The sequence below is a fragment of the Hyaena hyaena genome, unplaced genomic scaffold (assembly GCF_003009895.1).
Source record: "Hyaena hyaena isolate Hyena2069 unplaced genomic scaffold, ASM300989v1 scaffold_315, whole genome shotgun sequence".
In the NCBI taxonomy this organism is placed as follows: Eukaryota; Metazoa; Chordata; class Mammalia; order Carnivora; family Hyaenidae; genus Hyaena; species Hyaena hyaena.
This window is the reverse complement of record NW_024080948.1, coordinates 533648-559000: the sequence shown is the minus strand read 5'-3', so window position 1 is coordinate 559000 and position 25353 is coordinate 533648. Positions and strand designations below refer to the sequence as shown.

At 46.7% G+C, this 25353-nt stretch overlaps 1 protein-coding gene across 3 annotated transcripts; it reads right to left on the bottom strand.

Moving 5' to 3' along the window:
- Nucleotides 1-1462: 1462 nt before the first annotated feature.
- Nucleotides 1463-25196, bottom strand: GGT7 (gamma-glutamyltransferase 7). Of its 3 annotated transcripts, none has more exons than XM_039248714.1 (15): nt 24983-25195; nt 18016-18251; nt 17502-17653; nt 15718-15835; nt 14811-14878; nt 14525-14598; nt 14023-14219; nt 11829-11916; nt 10186-10313; nt 9925-10013; nt 8091-8240; nt 7855-7972; nt 7025-7162; nt 5790-5889; nt 1463-2233 (listed from the first exon to the last, which is right to left on the bottom strand). In XM_039248714.1, the coding sequence occupies exons 1-15, from the start codon at nt 25149-25151 to the stop codon at nt 2070-2072; spliced, it is 1989 nt and encodes a 662-aa protein (XP_039104645.1). In that variant the 5' UTR covers nt 25152-25195; the 3' UTR covers nt 1463-2069. The 3 variants fall into 3 exon arrangements, with proteins under 3 accessions (XP_039104645.1, XP_039104646.1, XP_039104647.1); XM_039248716.1 differs by having other exon boundaries at nt 2085-2233; nt 5797-5889; nt 24983-25196; XM_039248715.1 differs by lacking the exon at nt 14811-14878 and having other exon boundaries at nt 14525-14633; nt 24983-25196.
- Nucleotides 25197-25353: the final 157 nt, after the last annotated feature.

The window sequence follows — 25353 nt, the reverse complement described above, 5'->3', positions numbered from 1 at the left end:
TTTTGTGTCTGACTTCTTTTACTCAGCGTGTTTCCAAGGTTCATTCATGTGGTAGCATGTATCAGATTTCATTCCTTTTTATGGCTGAATAATATTCCATTGTATAAATATACCATATTTTGCTTATCTATTCAACCATTGCTGGACATTTGGGTTTTTTCACCTTTTCCCTTTTGTGAATAGTGCTTCTATGAACATTGATGAACAAAGTTTTGTTTGAACACCTGTTTTCAAATCTTTGGGGTATATATCTGGGAGTGAAATTGCTGGGTCAGATGATAATTCTGATTATTAAAGAAATGTCAAATTGTTTTCCACAGCAGCTGTACTTTTACATTCTCACTAGTAAAATATGAGGTTTCCAATTTCTCCATATCTTCACCAACACTTATTTCCTTTTTAAAAAATGATTTTAAAAATATTATTATAGCCAACCTAGTAAGTGTGAAGTGGCATTTCATTGTGGTTTTGATCTGAATTTCCCTAGTGACTTAACGATATTGTGCATCTTATCATGAACTTATTGGCCATTTGAATATCTTCCTTAGAGAAAGGTCTGGTCAAGTTCTTTGCCCAACTTTTCATTGGGTTGTTGAACTGGAAGTGTGCTTTATATATTCTGGGTACTAGACCCAAAACCGTATGTTTCCAAGACTTGTCTGTTTTTAGCTTTTATATTTAGGTCTTTGATCCATTGTGAGTTACTATTTGTATGTGAAGGTGAGGTAAAAGTCAAACTTCATTCTTTTGTAGGTGGATATTCAATTGTACTAGCATTGTTTGTTGAAAAGACTATTTGTTCTCCATTGAATGATCTTGGCACCCTTGTCAAAAATTTAATTGCTCATAGGGGCACTGAGTGGCTCAGTCAGTTGAGCATCCAACTCTTGATTTCAGCTCAGGTTATATCCCAGGGTCTGGGGATCAAGAGCACATCAGGCTCTGCACTGAGCATGAGCCCTATTTATTTCTCTCTCTCTTTCCCTCTGGCTCCTTCCCCACTCATTCTCTCTCTTTCTCTAAAATACAAAAAATAAACATTAAAAGAATCAATTGATCATAGATACATAGGTTTATTTCTAGACTTTCAGTTCTATTCCATTGATATGTTCAGCCTCATGTCAGTACCACACTGTTTTGATTACTGTAACTTTGTAGTATTTTTGTTTTCACTTAAAAAACACTTATTTATTTATTTTTAAGTAGGCTCTAGGCCTGACATGGGGCTCAAACTTGTGACCTTGAGATTGAGTCACATGCTTTACCAACTGAGCCAGCCAGGCATCCCTATAGTAAGTTTTTAAATCAGGAAACTTCATATCTTAACCAAGATATGAAGGAAATACCCAAAATATCTAATTTAAGAAACAAATAGTAAACAAATTGCTGTGGCTGCTTTTGTACCACTTCACTTTCTCCCACTCCCCAAATAGCCAAATATAAATCAATCCAGAGCCATGGGTTAAGCAATAGTCTTTCTTTAATTCCCCTTTGCAAATGGAAGCCCCTGAGCTGGTCCCCACCCCCACCCCTACCCACAACTTGGGGCCCCCCAGATGCAAGGCCCCACCTCAACTTGGTGGGAGGAAGAGAGGAGCACCCTCTCCCCAGGATGGTCCATTTAAAAAGCCTAGTCACTTAAGAAATGAGGCTGGGGACAGGGGAAGGAAGCTGGAAGACAAGGTCCAGGTCAGGCCAGACTGGAGATGTTGGGGTTGTGAGGACCCTTGAGAAGGGTTTGCAAGCACATCTCTAAGCTCAGGGCCAGCATGGCTGAGGGAAAGGAGGCAGATAGTCTGACTCCTCAAGGCCCTGTCTTCCTGGTTGTGGACACTGACACTCACCACCACCGCCGCCACCACCACCACCACCAGTACCATCACCACCACCACCACAGGCCTCTGGATAGAGAGTTTTCCAGTTACTCTGGGATAGGGTTTGTTAAGCATCCCCTCTGGCCCATGATCTGGGGCATCCTTGGGGTCCCCCTGAGACCAAACCTGGGAGAAGGAGGGACTCTAGGAACATGCAAAGGGGGGGAGCAGAGACCCCCGCCCCACCCTGCTGCTCTACAGGATGGTGGCTCCAGCTGCATCTGGGCTCCGAGGGTCCTTCACACCAATGATGAAGTTGTTGGTTCTCCGGCTGCCATGGACCCAGGATAAGACATCTACCTTCTCCACATGGTGACCCCTGGCTTCCAGGAACTCAATCTCTTCCTCTGTGAACTCACCTGAAAACCATCCCCCAACATACACACATTCAGAGTGTTCAGAGCACTGGCTCAGGAGTCCTGTGGTCAGACCTGAGTCATGATCCTGGATGCCCCACTGAGGAGCTGCATGACCTTGGGCAAATTGCTTTACCTCTCTGAGCCTCAGCCTCCTCATTCATAAAATAGGGATTATATGAGAACAACATGTGAAGTTGTTGTGGGGATTAAAAGAGATAATACACAGAGAGCACAGAGCTTAGAACCTTGCATATAGTACATGATCAATAACACACAGTCATTCTTAATATTGCAAAAAGGACTTTGGGCTCTTCATTTCCACCTGCCTAGGCCAAACTGCCATCATTACTTGCCAGGATAGCCAGGATGCAACCATTACTACATATCCCACTGACTGGTCTTTCTGGTTCCAGTCCTGCTTTCATACAGGCAAAAGGAATCCTTTTAAACCATTAGTCAGACCACTCACCTCCCCTTCTCAAAACTTCCCAATAGCTTAGATGACTCTTAGAATAAAACCCAAAGTCCTTACCAAGGGCTCTAAGGCACCTGGGACCTCACTACCTCTCTAAACTCCTGTCCTCACTTCCTTCTACTCTCTCCCTTGCTTACCTCTGCTTTAGCCTCCTTGCTGTCCCTCAGGCAAGCCAAACATGCTCCTACCTCAGGGCTTTGCACTTGATGTTTTGTTTGTTTAGAATGCTCTCCACCAAGATAGTCATGAGACTGGCTTCCTTACTTCATTCCAATCTTCAAGGAGAACTTCCCTGACCACTATCTAAAATAGCAGCCCTGCCATCTTTACCTTCCTTTATTTTCTTTCAAAGTACTTCTTGCTACCTGTTTGTTTGTTTACTATGTCTCTCTCCATTAGATTATAAGCTGCTCGAAGGCAAGGATGTTGTCTTGTTCATTATTGATCCTCAGTGCCTAGAACTGGGTGAGGACATAGCAAATGTTAAACAAATATTTACTGGATAAATGAAGAAATCCCTACCCTTTTATATAAGTTCAGGTCCTCACTGTCTCTTGCCTGGCCCATTATCCTAGTTGCTTCTGTTTCTCCAATTTAAATTCTCCCCCCTTCAATCCACTTCCCCTCCATAAAACATATCAGGTCTATTCCACCTCTATTCAATCCATGCTTCTTAAATGGACCTCCATGATAAGCCCTGTAACCTCACTTCCTACTGCTCCTCAACAAAGATATGGTTTTCTTATTTCCTCAAATGGGATTATCTAGGGTAGTTCTTGAGGTAAAGATACAATACTGAATAGCATTGAATCACTGAGTCAGAAATGTATTTCCTTTATGGGTCCCTTTCAATCCTTTGGATAATGGCAAGGACTAAGTTTCAGTCTGGCCTCTAACATTTCTTTCTTTTTTAAAAAAAATTTTCAATGTTTATTTTTGAGACAGACAGATAGAGTGCAAGTGGGGAAGGGGCAGAGAGAGAGGGAGACACAGACTCTGAAGCAGGTTCCAGGCTCTGAGCTGTCAGCACAGAGCCCGATGTGGAGCTTGAACCCATGAACCATGAGATCATGAGCTGAACTGAAGTCAGACACTTAACTGACCGAGCCACACAGGCACCCCTGGCTTCTGACATTTTTAATCTCCTTTACAGATAGAGCAGGCCCCAGAGACTTCTGGGGCAACAATATCCACCTAAAATCTAAAAACAGTTGACTTTTTATAGCTACTTACCTTTTATTTATGGCAAATGATGCTATTTCTTCCATTTGTGATTATGATATGAGATTTACCTTTAAAATACACTTACATTGAAAAGGAAGCCCATGTATAGATACACATACGTAAATAACAGTTTAGATGGTATGCAAATATGGCAAAATTCAAGAAGGTGCTGGATAAATTCTTAAGTTTAGGAAATAATATCTCTAGTCCAGCAGGCCTCCTGGCTGTTCTCTGAACCATTCTTTTTGGCTTTTGCCCATTTGTCCAGAAGGTTCTTTATCCCCACATGCCAAATTCCTGCTCATACTCCAATGCCCGGTTAGTTGTTACCTCCTCCATAAAGCCTCCCAGGAACCCCAGTAGATGAACTTTCCTTTGGCCAAGCCTACTCCTCATGTTCCTGTCATAGACCATGAGCTCCTTAAGGGCAGGTAGGATGAACCAAACCCCTCCACACCCAAATAACTTAGCGTACAGCCTCACATTCAAAAGACACCAGAAGTTATTGGTTGGGATAGCCTCATTATCATCATCTGGGATCCAGAGTGTCACCAGCCAAACCACAGGGTGTGACTGCTGAGGATTGGGTCTTTGGCTTCTAAAGTGCTTCATGCTAGGAGACAGGCAGTAAAGAACTAAGTTTTTGGTATCAGCCAGATATCTATTCTAATCTCAGTTCTGCCACTTACTATTTGATCTTTGACTACTTTATAACCTCTGGGGGCCTCAGTGCCTTTATCTATAAAATGGGGATAATAATACCGAGCAGGCAAGGACCATGTCTCATTCAATGCTCTATCCCTTTTGTATTTGTATAATACATTGTCTGTTGTAATAAAAACACCTCAAACCTGCACATACTTCCCCACTTACAAACTTAGGCTGTGTCTGGGTACCTGGGTAACTCAGTAGGTTGAGTGTCCAACTTCAGCTCAGGTCAGGATCTCACAGTTCATGGGTTTGAGCCCCATGTCAAGCTCTGTGCTAACAGCTCAGAGCTTGGACCCTGCTTCAGATTCTGTGTCTCCCTGTCTCTCAGCCCCTCCCCTACTCAAGCTCAGTTGCTCTCTCTCTCTCTCTCCTTCAAAAATAAACATTAAAAAATTTTAAAAACAAAAAACAACAACAATAACAAAAAACGCAAGATTAATCTGTGTCTACAATTAAGCCCCAGTCATTTTTAAAGGAAGTCCGTTTTCTAACCATAACCTGTAAGGTCCATGATGTGGCCTCTGCTTTCCTCTCTGATCTCATGTCACTTGCACTCACCCCAGTCTCCTTTCTACTCCTAAAACATGCTGAGCCCATTCCTGTCATGAATTGCATCTGTTCCTTTGGCCTACAAAACCTGCCCGTTCTTTGCATGGTGGGCTCCTTCTTACTCTTCAGATATTGGGCTTACATGTCACCCAAGAGAAGCCTTCTCGAGTCATCACATAAGCCCTATAGTCAGTCCACAGAGCATGTATTTTGCTTTCTCATATTTCTTTATTTCTTTTCCTGTCTGCCTGTAAATGCCATATCCTCAGTACCTAGGATAATACGTGGCACACGGTAGGTATTCAATACAAACTACTGAATGAATAGTTTGCAGACTGAACAACTGTATCTTATTTTACAAATGAGAAAACTGAGGCTCAGAGTGAAGACATGAATTTCCCAAGGCTACACAGCCCAGAAATGACAGAACTGGTTCCAATCCCCAGATCTTTCACTGTTTCAAAGGAGTTCATTGGAAGAAACCAACCTTTCACTGGTAGGGAGTTGTGCTGGTATAGGCAGGGGAACCCTTGGGAGGAGCCCCCTTCTCCACCTAACCCTTTGTCCACCCCATGGGGATCTCTGCTCTGCACTCACTGTCCACCTGCAGGAGGTTAGACTGCAAGTCTGGATGCAGACGGCCATGGGCCAGGCTGTCGCTCAGGTTCCGGTTCAAGGTCAGGACATTCAGCAAAACCTGTGGGCAGCCAAGAGGTAGAAGTCAGGGCTGCCCCAGAGATGGAGATTCAGGACTCCCCAGTCTCGCTCCTGGGCTAGACTTCTTACTCTTTAGAAACCTTACACTAGTGAACAGCCCCAGAAGAGAGGCAGGCCTGTGATGGCCATCTCCATTTCAAAGAGGGGAAACCAAGAGCCAGAAAGGGAAAGTAAATCACTCCAGAGTTTAGAGAGCTCCAAGGAAGAGGTACCACTAGCAGTCAGTCTCCTATAATCCAGCCTAGGGCTCTCTTTCCTTTTCCCTGTCAAGGACAGGGTTAATAGCTGGGGATGGTCTAGGGCACAATGGGGGGTACTTTTAGCTTAGTGGTTAAGAGTGTGGGTAGGCTCTCAAACCAAACTGCCTGCCCATTCTTAGTAAACTGGACCTAACTTCTTAACCTCTCTGAGTCTTAAGTTTCCTCATATACAAAGTAGAAATAAAGATTCTTTCCAAAGTTGAGAAGGCTAAAAGAATTCACACACGTAACCCCACTCATGGCACTTAGTAAGAATTCTATAAATGTTAGCTCTTGTTATTATCTTCATTTTACAGATGAGGAGACTGAGGTTCAGAGAGATTAAGTGAATTCCCAAAATCACACAGTTAGAAATTGGTAGCACTTGGGCTGGGGCCAGAGCTGTCTGCTTCCAAAGCTCAGGCTAGTTAACTCACCACCTACCAAGGTATGTGCCTGGCACATATATCAGGTGCTCAGAACATCTGTGTAACTGTTGCGAGACATTTTGGAGAAGTGTAGGCCCTTCCTTTCAAAATCAGACCCTAAAGAGGGTTGCTTGTCTATTCAGATACTGAATAGAGGCATCATGGAACTTGAGGTTGACAGAACCTAGGTAGCCTAGATGCTATATCACCTTTCAGTTCCAATGGCCCATGATTTTCCATCCAATATGGAAGATGGAAATTTAGGGCTCCATTTTGGCTAAGTAACTCAGCATAGCCTATGTCCCCATGATGAGCTTATAACAAAGCAGACTTGCCCGATGTTTGCTGAGCTGGGGATGAAAACAAGACAGAGACATGAAGGCCACCTACAGTCCAGACTACAGCTTAGCTGCTAACCACAAAGGGCCTACCATGGAGGAAACCTCACCTGGGTCAGGCCGCTGAGGCCTCGGGCAGCTCCATTGGCCCCCAGTGCGAGGTAGGTCCCACAGAGCCCCTCTGCCGGCCGGACCACAGTGGGCAGCAGGAAAGACAGTGGTCGCTTCCCTGGCTGCACCGAATTCTCCTGTGTCAGAGGACCGAGACCACAGGGGGATAACAGGTGGGGCAAGTTTTCATGGGAGACTGGTCCCTTCCCAGGCCACAGTTTGCTGTCTGTGAAATGGGCAGGGTTCCTGGGTAACTAGGGTGGACTGTGGCCCCACTGAGTTGCTATGGAGCTACCATGGGTGGCAAGGGAGGGGACCAAGTCAAGAAAGATGGCCAAGAAGAACAGGATAATTTCCACCCTAGTCATCTCTATCTGTCTTCATACTGCCAGGGCCCCAGCTCGTAGGGTGTAAGAGTACTGGCCTCCAACTAGACCATCTTTCCTATCTCCTTCCTCTTTTGACCAACCAGAGGGCTGAGTCCCATCAGCTTAGCATCACACAATCGTAGACCATTGTGCTGAAAAGTGCCAAAGCATCAAATGGGGGCTAATATCCTTATTGTACAGATGAAGAAACTGAGGCCAAGAGAGGGGTCAAGACTTCCTCTAGGTCACATAGTGAAACAGGGGCAGAATGGGATGAGGTTTCTTCAGGCCCATGAGGCTCCAAGCCCCAGACTTGGGCTGGGAATGAAGTGGAACACCTTGTTTTAGGTTCCTTTTCTTTATACTTTAAGTTCCTAAAGTAGGGAGGGAGTGGCAGCCATTCTACTACACCTTCTACCTAGCTTCAAGGTTCCCAGGGGAGTAGGGAATCAAGGTCCTACCAGGCTGGGAGCAGAGTGGTTAGCAGTCCTGTTGGGCCAGGAGAAGTCTAACATCTGGCTGTTGAGCAGGATCCCGGAGGGAGTGATGAGGCCACTGCCAAAGGGCCGGTTCAGGGAGCTGGGGGTGGAGGTTGGGGCCAGGTGAGCCCTGAGGCCACTCTCTCCCCCATCAAGCCCCCAACTCTTCCTGACCCAGACAATCCCCAGTGCCAGGTTCTGAATCTGAGCTGGCATACCTGACCATGGCCACGATAAAGTCATCAGGGCCCATGATCAGCACCTGGGCAGCCGTGGGAGCCCCGTCCAGCTCATAGACAGGCAGGAGTGGAGCAGGAGCTGCCTGGGAATCATTGATGTGGCCCCGGAGGTAGGCGGCTTCCACCTTGCTGAAAAGACAAGGGGTAGGAGATGAATACACAGCAGGCTCTCATTTACACCCCACCTACCACTTTGTGATGTCTGCCTCCCCCACTGGACTATTAGGTCTATGAGAGCAGAATCTCTTATTCTGAGTGTATGGGAAATATCCAGGAAAGTGTTATTGGGCTGACTGAATTTATTTAGGTGTCATTCAGAGTCCCTTCTAGAGCCAACTTTTATTTACTTGCTTAAATCAAGAGTCTTTTAGTTACTTGACTTCATTTACTCACTTAATCCCTTCCTTGAAAGTACCTGGGGCATAGTGGATGCTCACATAATATTTGTTTTGCATGAACAAACAGAATTTATTTAACCTAATTATTTTTAGTTTAGAATTGAAGTTTTATTAAGAGTTCAGTCAGAGGAGGGTTTTATATACAGAGATCTTTAATTACTATTAGAATTTTGTAGGAGAAGACTTGGCACATAAGCCCTTAATAAGTATTTATTGAATGAAATTACTTGAATGAATTTAAAATAGGTGTGTGTGTGTGTGTGTGTGTGTGTGTGTGTGTGTGTGTCAGAGCTAAATTGAACACAACATGCAATTCTCCAGACTTTTTAAAGTTTGACAGAGGGTTTCTTACTTAATAACTTAATAACTTTCTTACTTAATAACTGTTGGTTTGGTTATTCTAGTTGATTAGAGGATGAGAAGTTACCAAGGATTACTGAAGATTTTCATTCAGCTTTCAACCATAAAGCAGAGGGCTTTGTTTCAGGTGGATTGTGAGGGCAGAGAGGCTTTGGTTTTAGACTTCACCCTTGTGAAGACTTTTTAGACTTCACCTTGTTTTTAGTTGCTGCTCTTTTTGCTTTTTAAAGCTGTTCATTTGGTTTCATTGTCTCCAACTTAATTCATAGAGTTGTTTGAGTAATAATACAAATTCATGTTAAGTATATTTTTGGTTTCTGATTTTTTCCTTAGCTAGCCTTTTGGTCAGGCAGAGCTGCTGGTTACGTAGTAACCATTCTCACCCACCCCTATTGCTAGTTACTACTAATATTTGTTGAATACTTATTATGTGCCAATGTATTCAGTGCTTTGCATGTATGACCTTATTTAGTCTATACCACAACCTCATGTGGTTGGCACCATTATTGTCAGACCCTCTTGTGGAAACAGACTTACAGAATTTATTTATTTATTTATTTTATTATTTTTTTTTTTTTTCCCCACGTGTCTGCAGACTTACAGAATTTAAATTTGTCCAGTCCTGCTCAGCTAGTGACTGTCGAAGCTGGGATCTGAACTGAGTCAGTCTGACCAGGGCCCATAGTCTTACAACATTATTACAGCATAATGTATGTTCTAATGTATAATGTATAATGTAAAAATTCCCATCACCTCCAGTAATTGGAAACTTTTCATTGTTATTAGGCTTTCTTTTTCCACTCCAAAGGGGGCACAGATGGGCCTACATAAGTGCCCTGCTAGGGTCAAAAAGTTTTGAGGGCCAACTCATTGACAGTTGAGGAAACTGAGGTAGGTACAGGGTGAGGCAACCAGTGTCACACTATGACTTAGAGCTGAGCTGAGATGGACTTGGGACTCCAGGTCATCCTGCTCTACCAGCTGCTTTTCATCTGATCCTTTCCTCACATCCACCACCACTTCTGCAGCCCTGAGGGTCCTGCCCTGGGACCCACCTGAGCATGTCATCCATGCTCTCAGTGATGGTAGAATCGTAGACAGGATCTCCTAGTCTGCTGGCCAGGGCTAACGCGATCTTCAGGGTCTGAAAATATAATAGGGGTGTGGAAGAGGCTGCCAGCGTCCTCCCAGGACTCACACTAATGATCCTCATGTGAGAAAACCTGGAGGTGATTTAGTCTGGCCCCACGGTAGTACCCCATCCCCCTACTCCCAGTGTACCAAGACCCAGGGCAGGGTGGAGGGGTCGGCCTTGCCTCTGCCACCCAGTGAAGAGCCTGCTCCCGGGACACCAGGGTGGTGAGATTGAAGCCTTCGAGGATGTTGAGAGCACTGATGAGAGCAGGCCCTGTATGCGGGGGTGGGGGGCTGAGAACCAGGTGGCCTGGAAAAAAAATGGAAATGACTAGATGGCAGGGGAGGGGTCAAGGCATCTCCACATCCTATCACATAGGCTGAGGCCACTGCACTGAACTCCTCATCAGACAGGGAAACTGTGCTGACAGGCAAAGCTTTGAGAGGCAAAGGGACCCACACAAGTTCACATGGCAAGTCAAGGGCAGGGCCAGGACTCCAACTCAGAACACTGGTCTTCAGTTTCCTCTTCTGCACAAGGAAACTAAGGCTCAGGAGAAATGTAGTCTGCCCAGAGGCACACTGCAGGCAGAGCAGGGACAGGTGTCCAGATGCCCAGAGTCCTGGTCCACCACAGGTCTCCTATTAGCTCCTCCCACAGACCAGGATACTATTCAGGGCCCATCGTGGTCCCACCCCTAAAACTTCTTGGGAGCAGCAACCTCCTCTTCCTATTTGAGGCCCCTGTTATTAGATGTTTGGACATCAAAGGAATAATGATAATACCTGACATGTAACATTAACTGATTAAGTCACTTAATCCTCACAATGGGTAATGTTATCATCCTCATTTGACAGGTGAGGAAACTGAGGCACAGAGAGGCAGCTGGTCCAAGTTAATAAGAGACAAGCTCAAGGTACTGGCATTGAAAAGAGAACCCAGGCTGGGGAGGGGATATGTAAAATCAAATAAATATTCAGCATCCATTCTGATCAGGGCAACTTCTGACATCACCTCATCGAATTTTCATGGGCACCTCACGAGGTAGGCACTATTATTATTTCCATTTTAAGGAGGAAACCACAGCTCACAGTGGGAAGTGACTTGTTCAGGGTGAATGGGAGAGCTGGTACTCAAACCCAGGTCTTCATACACCACCACCTCTGGTAGAAGAATCAGGCTAGAAATTGAGGCCTGGAAACCTGAATTCAGAGGTAACCTCTCCTGGTTCAGGGTGATCTCAATCTCCTAAAGGGGAGAGAACTTCAGAACCTTCTGAGGGACCCAGGAACCCACCACTGTGGATTCAACAAACATGGATTGCACCCACGTCATAGGCTTGGCTTTCTGGGTTCCTCTGGTTTTGAGTTTGGCAGGTTAAGTTCCATTCTGTCCCTGGGCCTCAGTTTCCTTTTGACACAATGAGGGGACAGGTTTATAATTGTCTTCAAAGGTTTGCTCAATATGAAGCTACGTGGACTCTGGTCTTATGAATTCTTCTTAGGAAGTACATGGCAGTAAGAGTGGGCCTGAGGCAACACAGAGCCCAAATCAAGAAAACTTATGGCCAGAATCCCAACTTCCAGGCCTGAGCCTTTGACCAGACCTCCCTCCCCATATCCTAAATACTTGGGGTAACTGACCCCATGACTATTTCAGAAGGTGAGCTGGCTCTGGCTTCCTTCAACAGTTGGCTGGCCAGGCAACTCACTGCCTCAGTTTCTCTCCTGTAAAATGGGAAGGAATCTCTAGGCCAAAAGGAGGTGGCCATGGACTGGGAGGCTTCTCCTGAGCAGGGACCCTGAGAGTTGGGAGAGAGGTCACCTCTGTATACACCACACACAGGATTCTCCACGAGGGCACTGTAGTTGCTGAAGTCCTCCTCAGTTATGACACCACCTGCATGCTGAGCCTAGAGGGGAGAGAATGACCCCATCACATCTGTGAGTCGCACACCACAGTACAAGTCACACACCACAGTATAAGCATGTGGACTTGTCCTATGGTATATGTTTGGAATCAAAGACAGATCAGATGTTTATAACTTTTGTGCCTTCTGCAATTTCCATCATGGCCCTTAGGGACCCCATTAGCCCTTGGGACCCTAGGGAAAAGAAAGGGGGAAAAGCACTAACACTGAGCACCTGCTATGTACCAGACATTCTATGAATGACCTCCTTAGATTGACATTCAAGGTCCTTTGTGACATGGCCCCTGTCCAATGCTCCCCTCATGTCCTGCTATTCCGCAGTGAGCTCTGTACAGCTACCTGAGTGAAATATAGTTCCTGAACTCATGACTCCGTGGACTTGCACATACTACCCTCTCTGCCTACATAAAAGGAGCATTTTCTGGGGCACCTGGATAGCTCTGTTGGTAAAGCCTGAAACTCTTGATCTTGGGGTCCTGAATTCGAGCCCCACATTGGGTGTAGAGATTACTTTTTAAAAAAGGAATATTTTCTACTTAAAGCAGAATTTGCCTATAAGATATCAAAACTGAATTCTGCATTTCACTACAATTAACTAAAGTCACTCCAAAGCCATGAACTCTGGATGATTCTAGTAGGAATGACCCTCAATGGATGCAACCAAGCACTCTATTGACCAATGAACCAAAAAATCCATGGGCTCATTCCATCCTTTCCAGCATGGTAATTTTCATTCCTAAATTAGCATAACCACTAGGAATTCTCTCTCTCTCTCTCCCTCTTCTCTTGCTCTCGCTGTACTTTTTAGTACTTGAAACTCTTGACTTCTAATCCACCCTTGGTTAACTACACATTGAATTTCTACACAATGAAGTTCTACACATTAAACTAAACACACATCATATGTGTTCCTTTGTTGGTCAAATTTATAAACTCAACTTTGGTGTGTTTTTTTTTCTTTTAAAGCTCTGAAGCTCTGATGGTCTTTGTTAAGAGTCTCTTTCATCCCCTTCTCCAGTAGATCCAGGTCCAGCTAATCAGAGCATTCCTTTTCCGTGCCAGTGACTAGTTTGGGAATCATCATGAGACCTATGACAGGCCAATGAGATACAACCTGGAGGTTTTTGCTGTAACTTTTGGAATGAGAAGGGCTCTTTCCCTGGGATGGCTTGCTGGAAGGATAGCTGGTGAGGAGTAACTGTGGAAAGGATCTGACAGAGAATGAACTCAAACAGAAGAAAGTAGAGTCATAACAGAAAAACAGACAGACAGACCAAGGCCTGATAGTGTGGATAGAGCTGTGGGCCCAGCAGACCTAAAGCCAGTAGTCTGCTGGACTTCCCAGTTAAGTCCATTTGAGATGGGCATCTATCACATAGCCATACCTCAGTGCCCAGCACAGGGTATGGCATGGAACAGGCACTCTGTGAATGTAGAATTAATGACACACTTATTCAATTCCTATAACTGTAAGGCAGAACTAGATACATATAATGAGTCCAAGGGTACGGATGAGAGAATCACAGAGTTGGTGTGTGTATCCTTATCTTGAAAGTAATTTTCAATTAGGAATTTTGAACTACTGACAACAGTTCTTAGAACCCATTACTGCCTCAGACTAAGAATCTCTGGGGTTGGTTGGCAAGCCCTGTGTCAATATCTCTAGTCCTGATAGTCATCAGTGAAGGAGGGGTTTCCCTCAGTCCCTAGAAAACCCAAGAGCAGGGTGAGCTTGTGGGCTCAAGGAAGCTGAGGCTGATCCTGGGTCTCCACCAGGCCTGGGAGAGACAGGACAAGACTATGGGATGGCACCAGCCCTGGGAGGCCTGAGCGCACCTCTTTCAGTCAAGACAGAACAGTTCCATCATCCCAGCGAGTTCTTTGTGCTGCATCCCAGTAAACTGCTCTCACCCCAAACAACCACTTATTTGATTTCTACCACCACAGATTGTTTTTGTCTATTCTACAATCTCAAGTAAATGGAATCCCCAGTAAATATATATAGAAAGAAAGATAGAGAAGGAAGGAAGGGGAAGTATATCCTGCAGTAGGGTCCTTCAGGGTAAGGGGAGCTCCCCACATGCTCACCTCAGCCACCATCTCCAGTGTAAGGTTGCCTCCTGCGTAGAAGGCGGCGGGGCCAGAGGTGCCCAGCACATCCAGCACTGTGGCCAGGTCAGGCCGACGCAGCAGTGAGCCAGGTAGTGGCGGGTGGCCCAAAGGCAGGAATGTCTCACGGAAACGCTCAGATGCATTGGGTGGAGGCTGTTCAGCCAGGGCACGGGCTGCAAGCAGAGAAAGGAGGGTGGGTGGGGGCTGAGATGCACCATAGGTGAGGTGGCTAACTGGCTGGTCGTAAGAGTTCTGGCTCCCCAGGAGCCTGTTATGAGGAAAGTGGGGGGTGTACATGGGCTCTTCCCAGATCCCCTCATTTGAGGCTGCCTCCCTGTGAGGGTAGGATGGTGGGGAGGGAGCCAGAGTTGCAAACTGGGAGAGAGGTGCTTTTTGGCTTGGGCCCCAAATCTCAGAGGTTCCCTCTCCCCTTCCCATCAAACTCATGACTTTCCCCCCACCCTCAGTCCCCACTGACCTAGATCATGAGTCACGTTGAAGCCATCTTGGGCCACAGCTGCTGCGAAGGCCAGGACTTGGGACCATGGCAGCCTGGGGGGGCCGGAGAGCAGGGGGTGGAGGAGGTCCTGGGGGGAGGAGGAGGAGGGGTCCTGGGGGAAAGGGGGTTCCTGGGAAGGAGAGTCCTGGCAAGGGAAGGGGATATTAGGAGGGGGAGTTGGGAAGGAAAGAATCCAAGGAAGGAGAAGGCCACCCAAGGAGAGATGCAGGCAGGGGGCCCTGGTCCCCAGAGGGAGGGTTTTTACCTGCCATAGAGCTGGTGAGCTTCATGTAGCCCCTTCACCATTCCGGGGACCCCCACCAAGAGCCCAGGCTGAGTGAGGCGGGCAGGCGAGGGAGAGAGGAGACCAGGTCACTGGAAGCGGGGGGGCTGGGCTGAACTCCGCAGAGCCCCAAGCCAGGGATGGGGGCTGGCACAGGGGAAAGACACAGGCCAAGTATCCCAGAGGAGGGACAAGCTCTCCCCAGCAGGCATCCCTCCCATTTCCCTGACTTACTATCAGCAAATGCAGAAAGGCTTCCTTTATCTATCATAGTTGCAGGGATTTATAAATTAAGTAAAACTTCTTAAGAGCCAAGACATAACCAATTTAGATAGAAACCTGTCTACATTGGATTATATCTACTCTTACCCTTTAAAATAATGGACAAGGGACTTTCATTTAACCTTTTCATTATCATACCACCATTACTCAGCTGTGATAACTCAGGCATGTGTTTGGCTTTTATCACTGTACCAAATAACTATTGTTCCAAATTTTTCTATTTCCTCCTTTGATCTCAGTGGATAGTGGGTTTGCCTTTAGCAGTTCCTCTTTAATCTTCCAATAGGTCATGGGCTGGGAAAGTTACAGCCATCAAGCTTAGAATGGGAAGTATGAGTTATAGTGCGGGAACTCAGGCTCCTCAGGTTTCCAGATAGGTGAGGTTGCCAGAGAAGTAAGGTGTTGTATATTGCCTGTTATCAACCATCCAGATCATTTGGTTCATTACTTTATTTTGGGAGCTGCCTCTCTTTCTCATAGCTTTTAGAGCATCTTGCTTAACTCTTCCTCATTTCCACTATAATTACTCAGCAAAGTAATGTTTGGGTTAGCAGAAGGGCAGTGAAGGGAGACGCCCCCCCCCCCCTCTTCTCACCAGCATCCCCACCTTGGTTTCCCAGGATCTCTGCAGGGCCTCTTCCCTGAGGGCCCCTGGTGCAGACTCCCGGAAATCAATTAGGTGGCTCTCATTTCGTCGGATGTCATGTACCAGCATCACGCCGCCACTGGGAGAGGCATAGAAGGGGGAGGTTGATAAGATGCTACCCCTCTAAACAATTAACCGGCCACCCTTCAACCCCCAATGGTGATGGCTGTAGGTTAAATCTGTCATCTGGAGTCAGATGTCTGAGCTCTCTCCCCAGCAGGGATTCAGAGACTCAGCCTCTGTTAAGAGGGTGGGGAGTGAAATCAAGGGGGTTGGGGATGCAGAGACCATGGACCTCTTCTAGCCTGTTACCGGAGACTTTAATCCCTGATTAGGGAAAACCCAGAGACTGGAAGAGCAAGATGTTCTACCCCCTGCCCCCACCCCAGACCATAGCTGGACCCCTGCCAGCTTCCTGCACCTGCCTCCATGGTATATGCCTCAGCCCCCTCTCCCAGGACTAAATTATGTAAGGACACTCTGTATACAACCATAATAGGAATTTCTTTGGTGGGGCCTGCAGGGCTGGTCTTGCAGGAGCCAAGATGCGGACTTTGTCAGCTTGTCACCTTTCTGTGACTTGTTTCCATCTGAGATGGAAGTTGCATCTGAGATGTTGGCCTGCAGCCAAGTAACATAATAAAGAAAGCAGGACAGATAAACAATAGGGAGTGGTAGGCATTATGGCCGAGTAGACTCATAAGCCCCATCATGCTATTTAGCTCCAGATAATTGTAGCCATGTGGGAATGTGGGCCCTGTGTTACCAGGGCTCCTTATTGTTCAAGAGATGTTGGAAATCTGGAGTTTTATGAAAATTCTCAACTTTTTAACAATAGCAAACAAATTTTAAAAACTTAAGTGTGGGAGGCGCTTTAGTAGCTCAGTCAGTTGAGTATCCGACCCTTTGGCTCAGGTCATGATCTCTCAGTTTTTGGGTTCCAGACCCATGTTGGGCTCTGTGCCTGCATGGGATTTTCTCTCTCCCTCTCTCTGCCCCTTCCCCACCTCTCAAAATAAATAAATAAACATTAAATATTAAAATTTAAGTGTAGAAACCAAACTTGTCTGTGTGCTGGTATGGCCCATGGGCTGCCAGTTTGTAATCTCTGTTTTAAGAATTCTTAGCCTGGGGGCACTTGGGTGGCTCAGGTGGTTAAGCTTCAGACTTAATTTCCGGTCAGGTCATGACTTCACACTTCGTAGGTTCAAGCCCCACATCAGTTTGCCCTGACAGAGGGGGAGACAGTTTGGGATTCTCTCCCTCTCCTTCTCTCTCTGCCCCTCCCTACTCTCTTTCTCTCTCTCTCTCAAAATAAATAAATAAACTTTAAGAGTTCTCAGCCTGGGGTATATTTTTGGAAGATAGAGGGTCCATAGCTTTCATCATGCTCATAGGGATTTGTTTTGAGGATTTGTAAACCCAAAAATTAAAGTACCCTTGTGTTAATTAGTGACAGTATACCCCAACTAGTGCACCTTATAGTTTACAAAAGCCTTTTTCCAGTTAAAACAAAGCAAAACAAAACAAAAACAAAACAAAACCCTTCTGAAAATACCTCTTCTGACTCCATGTAAGAAGGGGGTAAAATTGGATGTAGAAAGGCAAAATGCAAGGAGTTGGGACCCAGCTGCCCCTCTAGTGAAACTCAACACCCCCTCCCCCACCCTCTTCCCCCAGGCCTACAGACCAAGACACAGAAGTAGGCTTGGGGACCCCAACTTCCACAACTGTGAGCTCCTTACCCGCCCAGGCCAGAACTGTGTGGAGCCACGATCCCCAAACACAGGGCTGCTGCCACAGCGGCATCCACGGAAGATCCCTGTTTACTGAGCACCTCGATGCCCAGTGATGTGCAATGGGCAGCATCAGTCACCACCGCACCCTGGTGAAAGATCTGGGAAGGGAAAGAGGTCTAGGTGGGGGCAGTAGGAGACCCCTGTCCCCTTAAGGCACCTCCACCAACCCCAGAACCTCCTCAGGGGCTGGGGGTGGGAGGCCTGCCTTCTTGTCCCCTATGACTCTTCCCATTGCCTCCAGTGCCTCTCACCTGATCAGGTGCCTTCCTGGTTCTGTCCTCCTCATACCTTGAGTCCCTCCCTTTGGGACCTTCCTCTCCCATGTCACTGTCCTCTCCCCTTTCCATTTGCTGGCCTCCTCCTTCACTCAGCCATTCCGCAATGCCCACGGTCTCCTCATGCACTTCCCCACTCCCTCCTCTTCGGTTCCCTCCCTCTGCCCCTCCCCCAACCCCTTCACCTGAGGGTCCCCGAAGTAAATCTGCATGACGAGCGCCACAGTGACACCCGTGGCAAAAGTGAGGCAGGCCGTGACGATGACCGTGAGCCCGTCTTGGCGGCAGGAGCACTCAGCCGCTGCCGCGGAGAACGGGTCCTTGCGTGTCTCCCGCAGCGGCGACCCGTCCTGGCTGCCCATCTCCGACGACGTGGAAGGCAGCCGCTGCAGCCGCGCAGACTTCAGGAAGGAGTCCGGGTCTGCGGGGCGGCAGCCGGGTAGGTCTGGGCACTTCTTACCCGGCCCTGCCCGCCCTCCAGGCGGAGCTATTCTGTGTGCCCCTCTCCCCGCCCCTGTCAAGCAAACCCCACTAGACGGCACTGCTCACCCTTTAGCGTCTCCCCAATACACCCCTGAAGGGGGAATCGTCGTCCTGGCTGGAAAGACAAGGACCCCCAGGTAGGCAGCAGGAGGCTGGATGTCTAGCCCCTAGGTGAAACTTCCTGAGACCCATAATCCACCTAGAGACCTGGGACCCAGGACCCAGGACCCAGTGCAAAGAATACTTCCTGGAGTGCAAGAGGTTTGTGTCCTCCCTGGAAACCAGATCCTGCCCCAGCTGGGGCCAGCCTTCTGTGCAAGGAGGTAGCTACATAAACTGAATGGACAGGCAGGCCCTGGCTTCCAACCTTGCTTGGCTTATCCATTCACTCATTCAACAAATATGGAGGGCCTGCGATGGGTCTGGCCCTCTGCTAGATATAGGGAAAAGGAATAGACAGTTTCTGCCCTCATGGAGTTCACAGGCCAGTGGGAGAAAAGAAAATAAACAAGTAAACGAAAGAATATATCATCACAACTTGTGGCAAGTGCTATGAAGGATGACATGATGAGAATAATGGTGTGCCTTCTGGGTTGCTTAGCTGGGGAAATCAGGCAAGGCCTCTCAGTGGAGGTGACTTTTAAGATGAGAACTAAAGGATAAGAAGGAGTTAGCCATCATATGTAGAGCAAAGGATAAGTGTGTAGAGTGTTCCAGAAAGAAGGAGCAGCAGGCCACAAAGGCCCTAAGGTAGAATAAGCTTGGTATGTTAGAAAAAAAATAACCAAGGCCTGAGTGGCTCTGACATGGTGAGCAAGAGGAAGGAGTGGTATGGTGGAGGCTAGGCCAGGTGCACTGGGTCTTGTGGGCTTGTATTTACTCCTAAGAACCACAGGAGGCCATTGCAGAGTTTTAAGCAAGAACCTGGAGCCATCTGTTTTGTGTTTTAAAAAGATTCCTCTGGCTGCTATCTGGAGAATGAATCTGAGGACAGTAAGAGTGGAGCAAGCTACTACTTGCTGGCTGACTATGAGCAAGTCACTTCAAGCCACAAGCCTCACTTTTCTGATCCTAATAATGAAGCTAATCCCTACTGGCCAAAATGGATATAAGGATTCCTTGAGATGATTCTACAAGGCACCTTCTAGTTACTTCTATCCCTTTTCCACCAGGGCTGAGGCCCTCTTCCATCCCACAATTTTCCTCCTCTGGGTTATGTTAGCCTTGAAATCTGTTCTCTAAATAGCCTAAAGGTCCTGGGTGTTTCTGAACAGTTAAGAAAGGAACTGATGCCTTGACCTTAATACCCTTGGCTGTATGTACAATGTGTTTTAAGAAGTTAATTCATTCAATAAATATTTTTTGAGCACCTCCTACTATATACGAAGAGGATAACCCCTTTAAAAATCTGTGGGATAATATTGAAAATTGAGTGTTATATTTTCCTGTTTAAAATACTATCATGGTTCATCAGTGCCAACATGATGAAAATCCAAGCTCTTTGCTGGCATTCAAGGTCCTTCAAAATCTGCACTCTTCTTTATAAAAATGAAACCACATACATATATAGATAGTTTTTAGAAAACATGTATAGTGGTTACTTCTGGGGAAAGATACTGAAGGAAGGAATGAGACGGGGTGGGAGAATTTGTTTGAAATTTTTATTACATATATATATTTTCTAATCAATACATATAAATATTTTTTTAAGATTTTATTTTTTAAGTAATCTCCACACCCAACGTGGGACTCATACAACCTTGAGATCAAGAGTCACATGCTCCACTGACGGAGCCAGCCAGGCACCCCTAAATCAATACATATATTGTTATTGTTGTTTTTTAATTAAAATATTTTTCTTTTCTTTTTTTTTTAAATTTTTTTTTTAATGTTTTATTTATTTCTAGGAGAGAGAGAGACAGCGTGAGCAGGGGAGGGTCAGAGAGAGAGGGAGTCACAGACTGAAGCAGGCTCCAGGCTCTGAGCTGGCAGTCAGCACAGAGCCCGACATGGGGCTTGAACCCACGAACCGCGAGATCATGACCTAAGCGAAAGTCGGACGCTTAACTGACTAAGCCACCCAGGCGCCCCTAAAATATTTTTCTTTTAAAGTTTATTTTTATTTATTTGAGAAAGACATAGAGAGCATGCGGGGCAGGGGGTGAGAGAAAAGGAAAGAAAGAATCCCAAGCAGGGTCTGTGCTGTCAGCATAGAGCCTGAAAATTTTTTTTCTTTTAGAGCGAGAGAGAGAGCACACACACCCGTGAGCTGGAGAGAGAGAGACAAAGGAAGAGAGAGAGAGAGAGAGAGAGAGAGAGATAAGTAGGCTCCATGCTCGGCAAGAAGCCCAGTTTGGGGTTTGATCCCAAGACCCTGGGATCATGACCTGAGCTGAAATCAAGAGTTGGATGCTGGGGGCCCCTGGGTGGCTCAGTCGGTTAAGCATCCGACTTCAGCTCAGGTCATGATCTCACAGTTCGTGGGTTTGAGCCCCACATCGGGCTCTGGGCTGACAGCTACCTCAGAGCCTGGAGCCTGTTTCAGATTCTGTGTCTCCCTCTCTCTCTGACCCTTCCCTGCTCATGCTGTCTGTCTGTCTGTCTGTCTCTCTCTCTCTCAGAAATAAATAAAAAACATTAAAAAAAAAAAAAGAGTTGGATGCTCAACTAACTGAATCACCCAGGTGCCCCTATATATTTTTAAATAAAAAGAAAAAATTGTGGGCAGTTAGGAATAGAGAAGAAAATTTTTACTATTCTTTACTTTTTTTTTTTTTACCATAAACATGTAATTTGTTTTACCTTTTTTATTTAAAAAAAGAAACTTGCCTTTGGAAGCCTCCCTTAGCTGATCATGCTTGCCTCTACTCCACAGCACTAGCACCACATAGTCTTTAAATAAAACTGGAATTCATTCAATAAACAGATGTTAAATACCTACTGTGGGCACAGAACTCTCCTTGGTCCCTGGAGGTTTCAAAAGAAGTGCAGGAAATGGTTTTGAATTTATATTTATTGATGCTGACTATATTCCAAGCACTTTATATACATTCCCTCACTGAAACATTCCCATAACTATGAGATAGGCCTACTCTCTCCATTTTGCAGATGAAGAAACTTGGGACTGGAAAAGATGATGTTGCCCACTTAAGGTCATAAAATGAATAAATAGCAGAAGCAGGAATAACTCAAAACCTCCTTTCCATTGCTCCACAAGGCAGGAGTCATTTTCACACTCAAAAAGCCAACCTTATAAGCTAATTCTAGTTGATACTTGTCCTTAAACTGTTTTCTCCAATCAGCTATGAGGGACCAGGAGGTGAAGAGTTTCATTAGAGTTGGATCTATGTAAGACTTTTTATTCCACCAATCATTAAGTTATTCATTTATTCAACAAAAATATTTACTGAATACCCTACTGTGTAAGCACTAGGGCAATAAAACCATCGATTTAACTGATATGTAAGAGCAACCGCAGGATACTGGGGAAAGGTTAGTTTGGAATCAGAAGGCACAAGCCTTTTGGGAGAAAGATGGAGTTTAATTTTGGTGATTCTGAATTTGTAGGACATTAGCGGCTGTCTGGAGGCAACTGGCCTAGTAGGCATCTGATTTTTATCTGCTTAGCTGTCATTTCCATTCAATTCTCTTTTAGAAAATACCATCTCCTCTCTCTCCTTCCTCATTTTCTCATTCCTGACCAGAGTGAGTATGTGACCTAGGCCTAGCCCATCAGAACAGGTACCTCTATACAGTAACAGTTTCAGGGACAGGCATGTGACCAGCACCAGCTCAATGAGACTAAAACTTTGTTCTATTGCTGGAACCATTGGGAAAGGGGAAGGCTTTCTTTCTGCCTAGATTGCTAAGATAGTAAGCATAATAAACCTGTTGCTGCTGGGGGGCATGTTACCCCACAATATGAAAGGGGACTCTGAAGATGAAGCCCATGAAAAGTAAGACAAAGCAAAAGATGAAAGCCAATTCCTTTTTAGGTGCCGTGATCCAGCTATGTCTGATGCCCCATATCCCTGAATTTTTCAGTTATGCTACCAAATAAAATTCTCTTTTAAGATTAGCTCCATTTTGGCTGAGTGTATGACAAAAGAATCCTGAACAGAGTTGAGCTGGCAAGTCTAGAGCTCAGGAAACAGATCTTGGCTAGAAACATAGGTCATCCCTGGCTTGCTTATTCCTTAAGGGAAGAATCATTAAAGATTTTTGAACCAAGGAATGACATGACCAGAAGTTCAGGGTACTAAGTGGTTTGGGGTTGGGAGGCAGATAGTAGCTAGAAGCCTATGGGTAATACAAGTAAGACAGGATTTTGGCTTAGTCTACAGTGTGGTAGCAGGATGATGAGATGGAATCTGCAAGATACTTAGGAGGACAAGAGAGCATCTGAACACCATTTGGAAGTAAGAGGAAGGAAAGAAATCATGGGTAGCTCCTGGGCTTCTACCGTGGGGACTGGATGAATGGCAGTGTCACTAATTGAGAATCACATTGCGGGAACGGCAGGTATGGCAAAGAGATGATAAATTCAACATAGATCATACTGAAAGTAAAGCACTTGCAGGACATCTAGAGGCAGATGCCTGTGACAGAGAGGAACACATGGGCCTGGAGCTCAGGAGAGAGTCAAGAATTTCCCCAACCTTGGAGTGGTTACCATTTAGCTCTATTTTCTACAGGGTCAGTTGTAGGGTACCTGGCACTTGGTTCCGGGGAGTGACAGGCTAGAGGCTAGCTGGGCACAACCAAAATCCTGGATAAGAGGATGGGGCAGTGCCAGTAAGTGGCACTACCAGGTTAAGAACATAGGAGATCATGTTAGCTAACAGGCTAGTCCAGCTGGCCAAAGAAGCCTCGGGGCCTAGAAGTAGTGCTCCAAGACATAGCATTGAAATGACTACATAGGTATGATGGTAAGAGTCCTTGGAACTTTAGTGTACAAGTGTGACATAAGGTACAGATTCCCAGAAATTCAGGTGACAAAGGTCTCTGTTGGATTTTTGTATAGCTGAGGGAAGAATCTATATTAACTCCCCAAGGTACTCCCTCCCCTGCTAGTTGTTCATCCTGAGATCTCTTTTATTCATTTATTCATTCAACAATTCTTATTGAGTGCTTAGCACTGTGATGGACGGTGGAGAAAGGATGGTGAACAAAACAATCACAGTCCCATCCTCATAGGGCTTACAAACATGGAGTAATCACATGACTGGTCGAATAATCACAGGTTTGATAAATGCTAAGACATTTATAGGGAGCCAGGAGAAAACATGTCAGGGTTTTTCCAATCTCTGGGTTAAGAGAGATAGGCATTCCCAGTTGAGCTAGAAGAGGAAACTAAGACCCAGGCCAGGGAAGGGCTGCCCATTGTCATACAGAATCAAGGCAGTGCTGGGGTCAGAATGGCACTCTTGACCCCTGAATAAAGGACAGGGTTTCAGGCTGCAATCCACTAGGACACAACTTCCCATTACTCTCCCTGTTACCTCCTGATACCAGGGTTACTCCTTCTGTAAAAGAAGTTTTGATCTGCAGCTTGGACATGTGATGTCCTCCTCTGCCTTCCCTACTCCTCCCTCCAGGTAGGGTACAGTCTAGTTAGATTGGCAGGGGCTGCTAGTAAAGGCCAGATGACTGGGAACTTGTGGAGCGGGAAAGAGTTTGGGGCTGTCAGGCTGGGAATAGCTACAGAAGGGCCGGGCTGGAGAAGGCTGGGTCAGGGAAGCAGGATCTGCCAGGCTCGTAAGGGAGAGGGCTCAAGTGCAGGCCCTGAGAGGAAGAGAGAGTTAAGCAGAAGGATGCTCTAATGCCAGGAAGTGACGTTGGAGGAAAGAAGGATGGAGGATGGAGGATGAAGAATGGAGAGGAAGATAGAGCTGGGCCACATGGATAGGAGGGAGAGCCCTAGGGAAGAAATGCTCAGAGACCTAATGGCCCTCAGGTCTCCCCCCTCCCTACTCTGGCCCCTTGCAGTCCCTGCAGAGGGCCAAGAACACAGTAAAATTCTGGAGCCTGCTTCCTAGGGGGCAGGGTACCTTACTAACATCCTGGCCTGATCCATGGCTCCGGGAGGGGTGAGGTAGTCCACAGGGCAGAGAAGGCACTCTGGTCTCCAAGGACTCTGAGAGGTCATGCGGTCCATCCCCCTGTCTCCCAATACTTAGCTCTCACAAACAGACGGGAATCATACCCTCTTTCCCCCTCCCGGGACATGAAGAGATTCTCAGCTTCTCCCTAAGGTCTCTCCTTCCCACAATCCTTAGCTGTGGGGAAGTTCTTCCCAAGACCTAGCCTCTACCGATCCTGCTGCAGTCTGTTCTCTGTGACTAGAGAACGGCCTCTTCTGGGTGATCACGGCTGTTTCTTAGCATCCTCCCTCCAACATTCCTTCCTTATTAGTTGGTTCTTCCCAAGAGGTAACCCCAATCCCTGCTACTGCAGTCCCTAGCATCATTCTTCCTTGTCGCATCCTAAGCCTCCAAAGCAAAAATGCATCTCCAACCTCACTAGATAACTAACAGAGACAGGGAGAAGGGAGAGGTCCAGGAGGAAGGGGATGAATTAGGGAGATGGAGACTGGAGGTGATGCTCCGCGCAGATGAAGGAGGACCGGGGACGTCCCCAGGGGGCAGGGACCCGGCCAGCGGGCCTCACCGGTATCGGGGTCTCCCAGGAAGGCGTCCTCGTCCTTGCGGCCCCTCAGAGGGGCCGCGGGCGCCGGCTCGTCCTCCGGCAGCCTCGGGAAGCTGGTGATGCTCATGTAGTCCACGGGCGAGTAAGCGCCCAGGGCGCTCTCCTGACTAGCCTCGTTCTCCGCCGCCATCCTCGCCCGCGCCCCCCAGCAGCGCAGCGACTGCCGGAAGTGGTTCGGCGGGGGCGAGGGGGGCGGGCGAGGGCGGGGCCTGAGCTCTAGGGCAGCCAGGAGGGGGCGCCTCACCACAACCCCCGCGGGCAATCGAGGTCTGACTGCACACCCCTCCTCCACCTAGCTCTGTCAGCCTGTAGTCGACCTGCATGCAAGTGGG

What these genes read in the sequence shown, in the direction of transcription:
- GGT7 (XM_039248714.1), bottom strand. Translation starts at nt 25,151, where the DNA reads ATGGCGGCGGAGAACGAGGCTAGTCAGGAGAGCGCCCTGGGCGCTTAC. An exon ending in TGTGTGTGGTGTATACAGAG is followed by an intron (nt 10,314 to 11,828) that starts GTGACCTCTCTC and finishes TTTTTTTTCCAG; the next exon opens with GCCACCTGGTTCTCAGCCCC. An exon ending in ACCACTCTGCTCCCAGCCTG is followed by an intron (nt 7,163 to 7,854) that starts GTAGGACCTTGA and finishes CCTCTGACACAG; the next exon opens with GAGAATTCGGTGCAGCCAGG.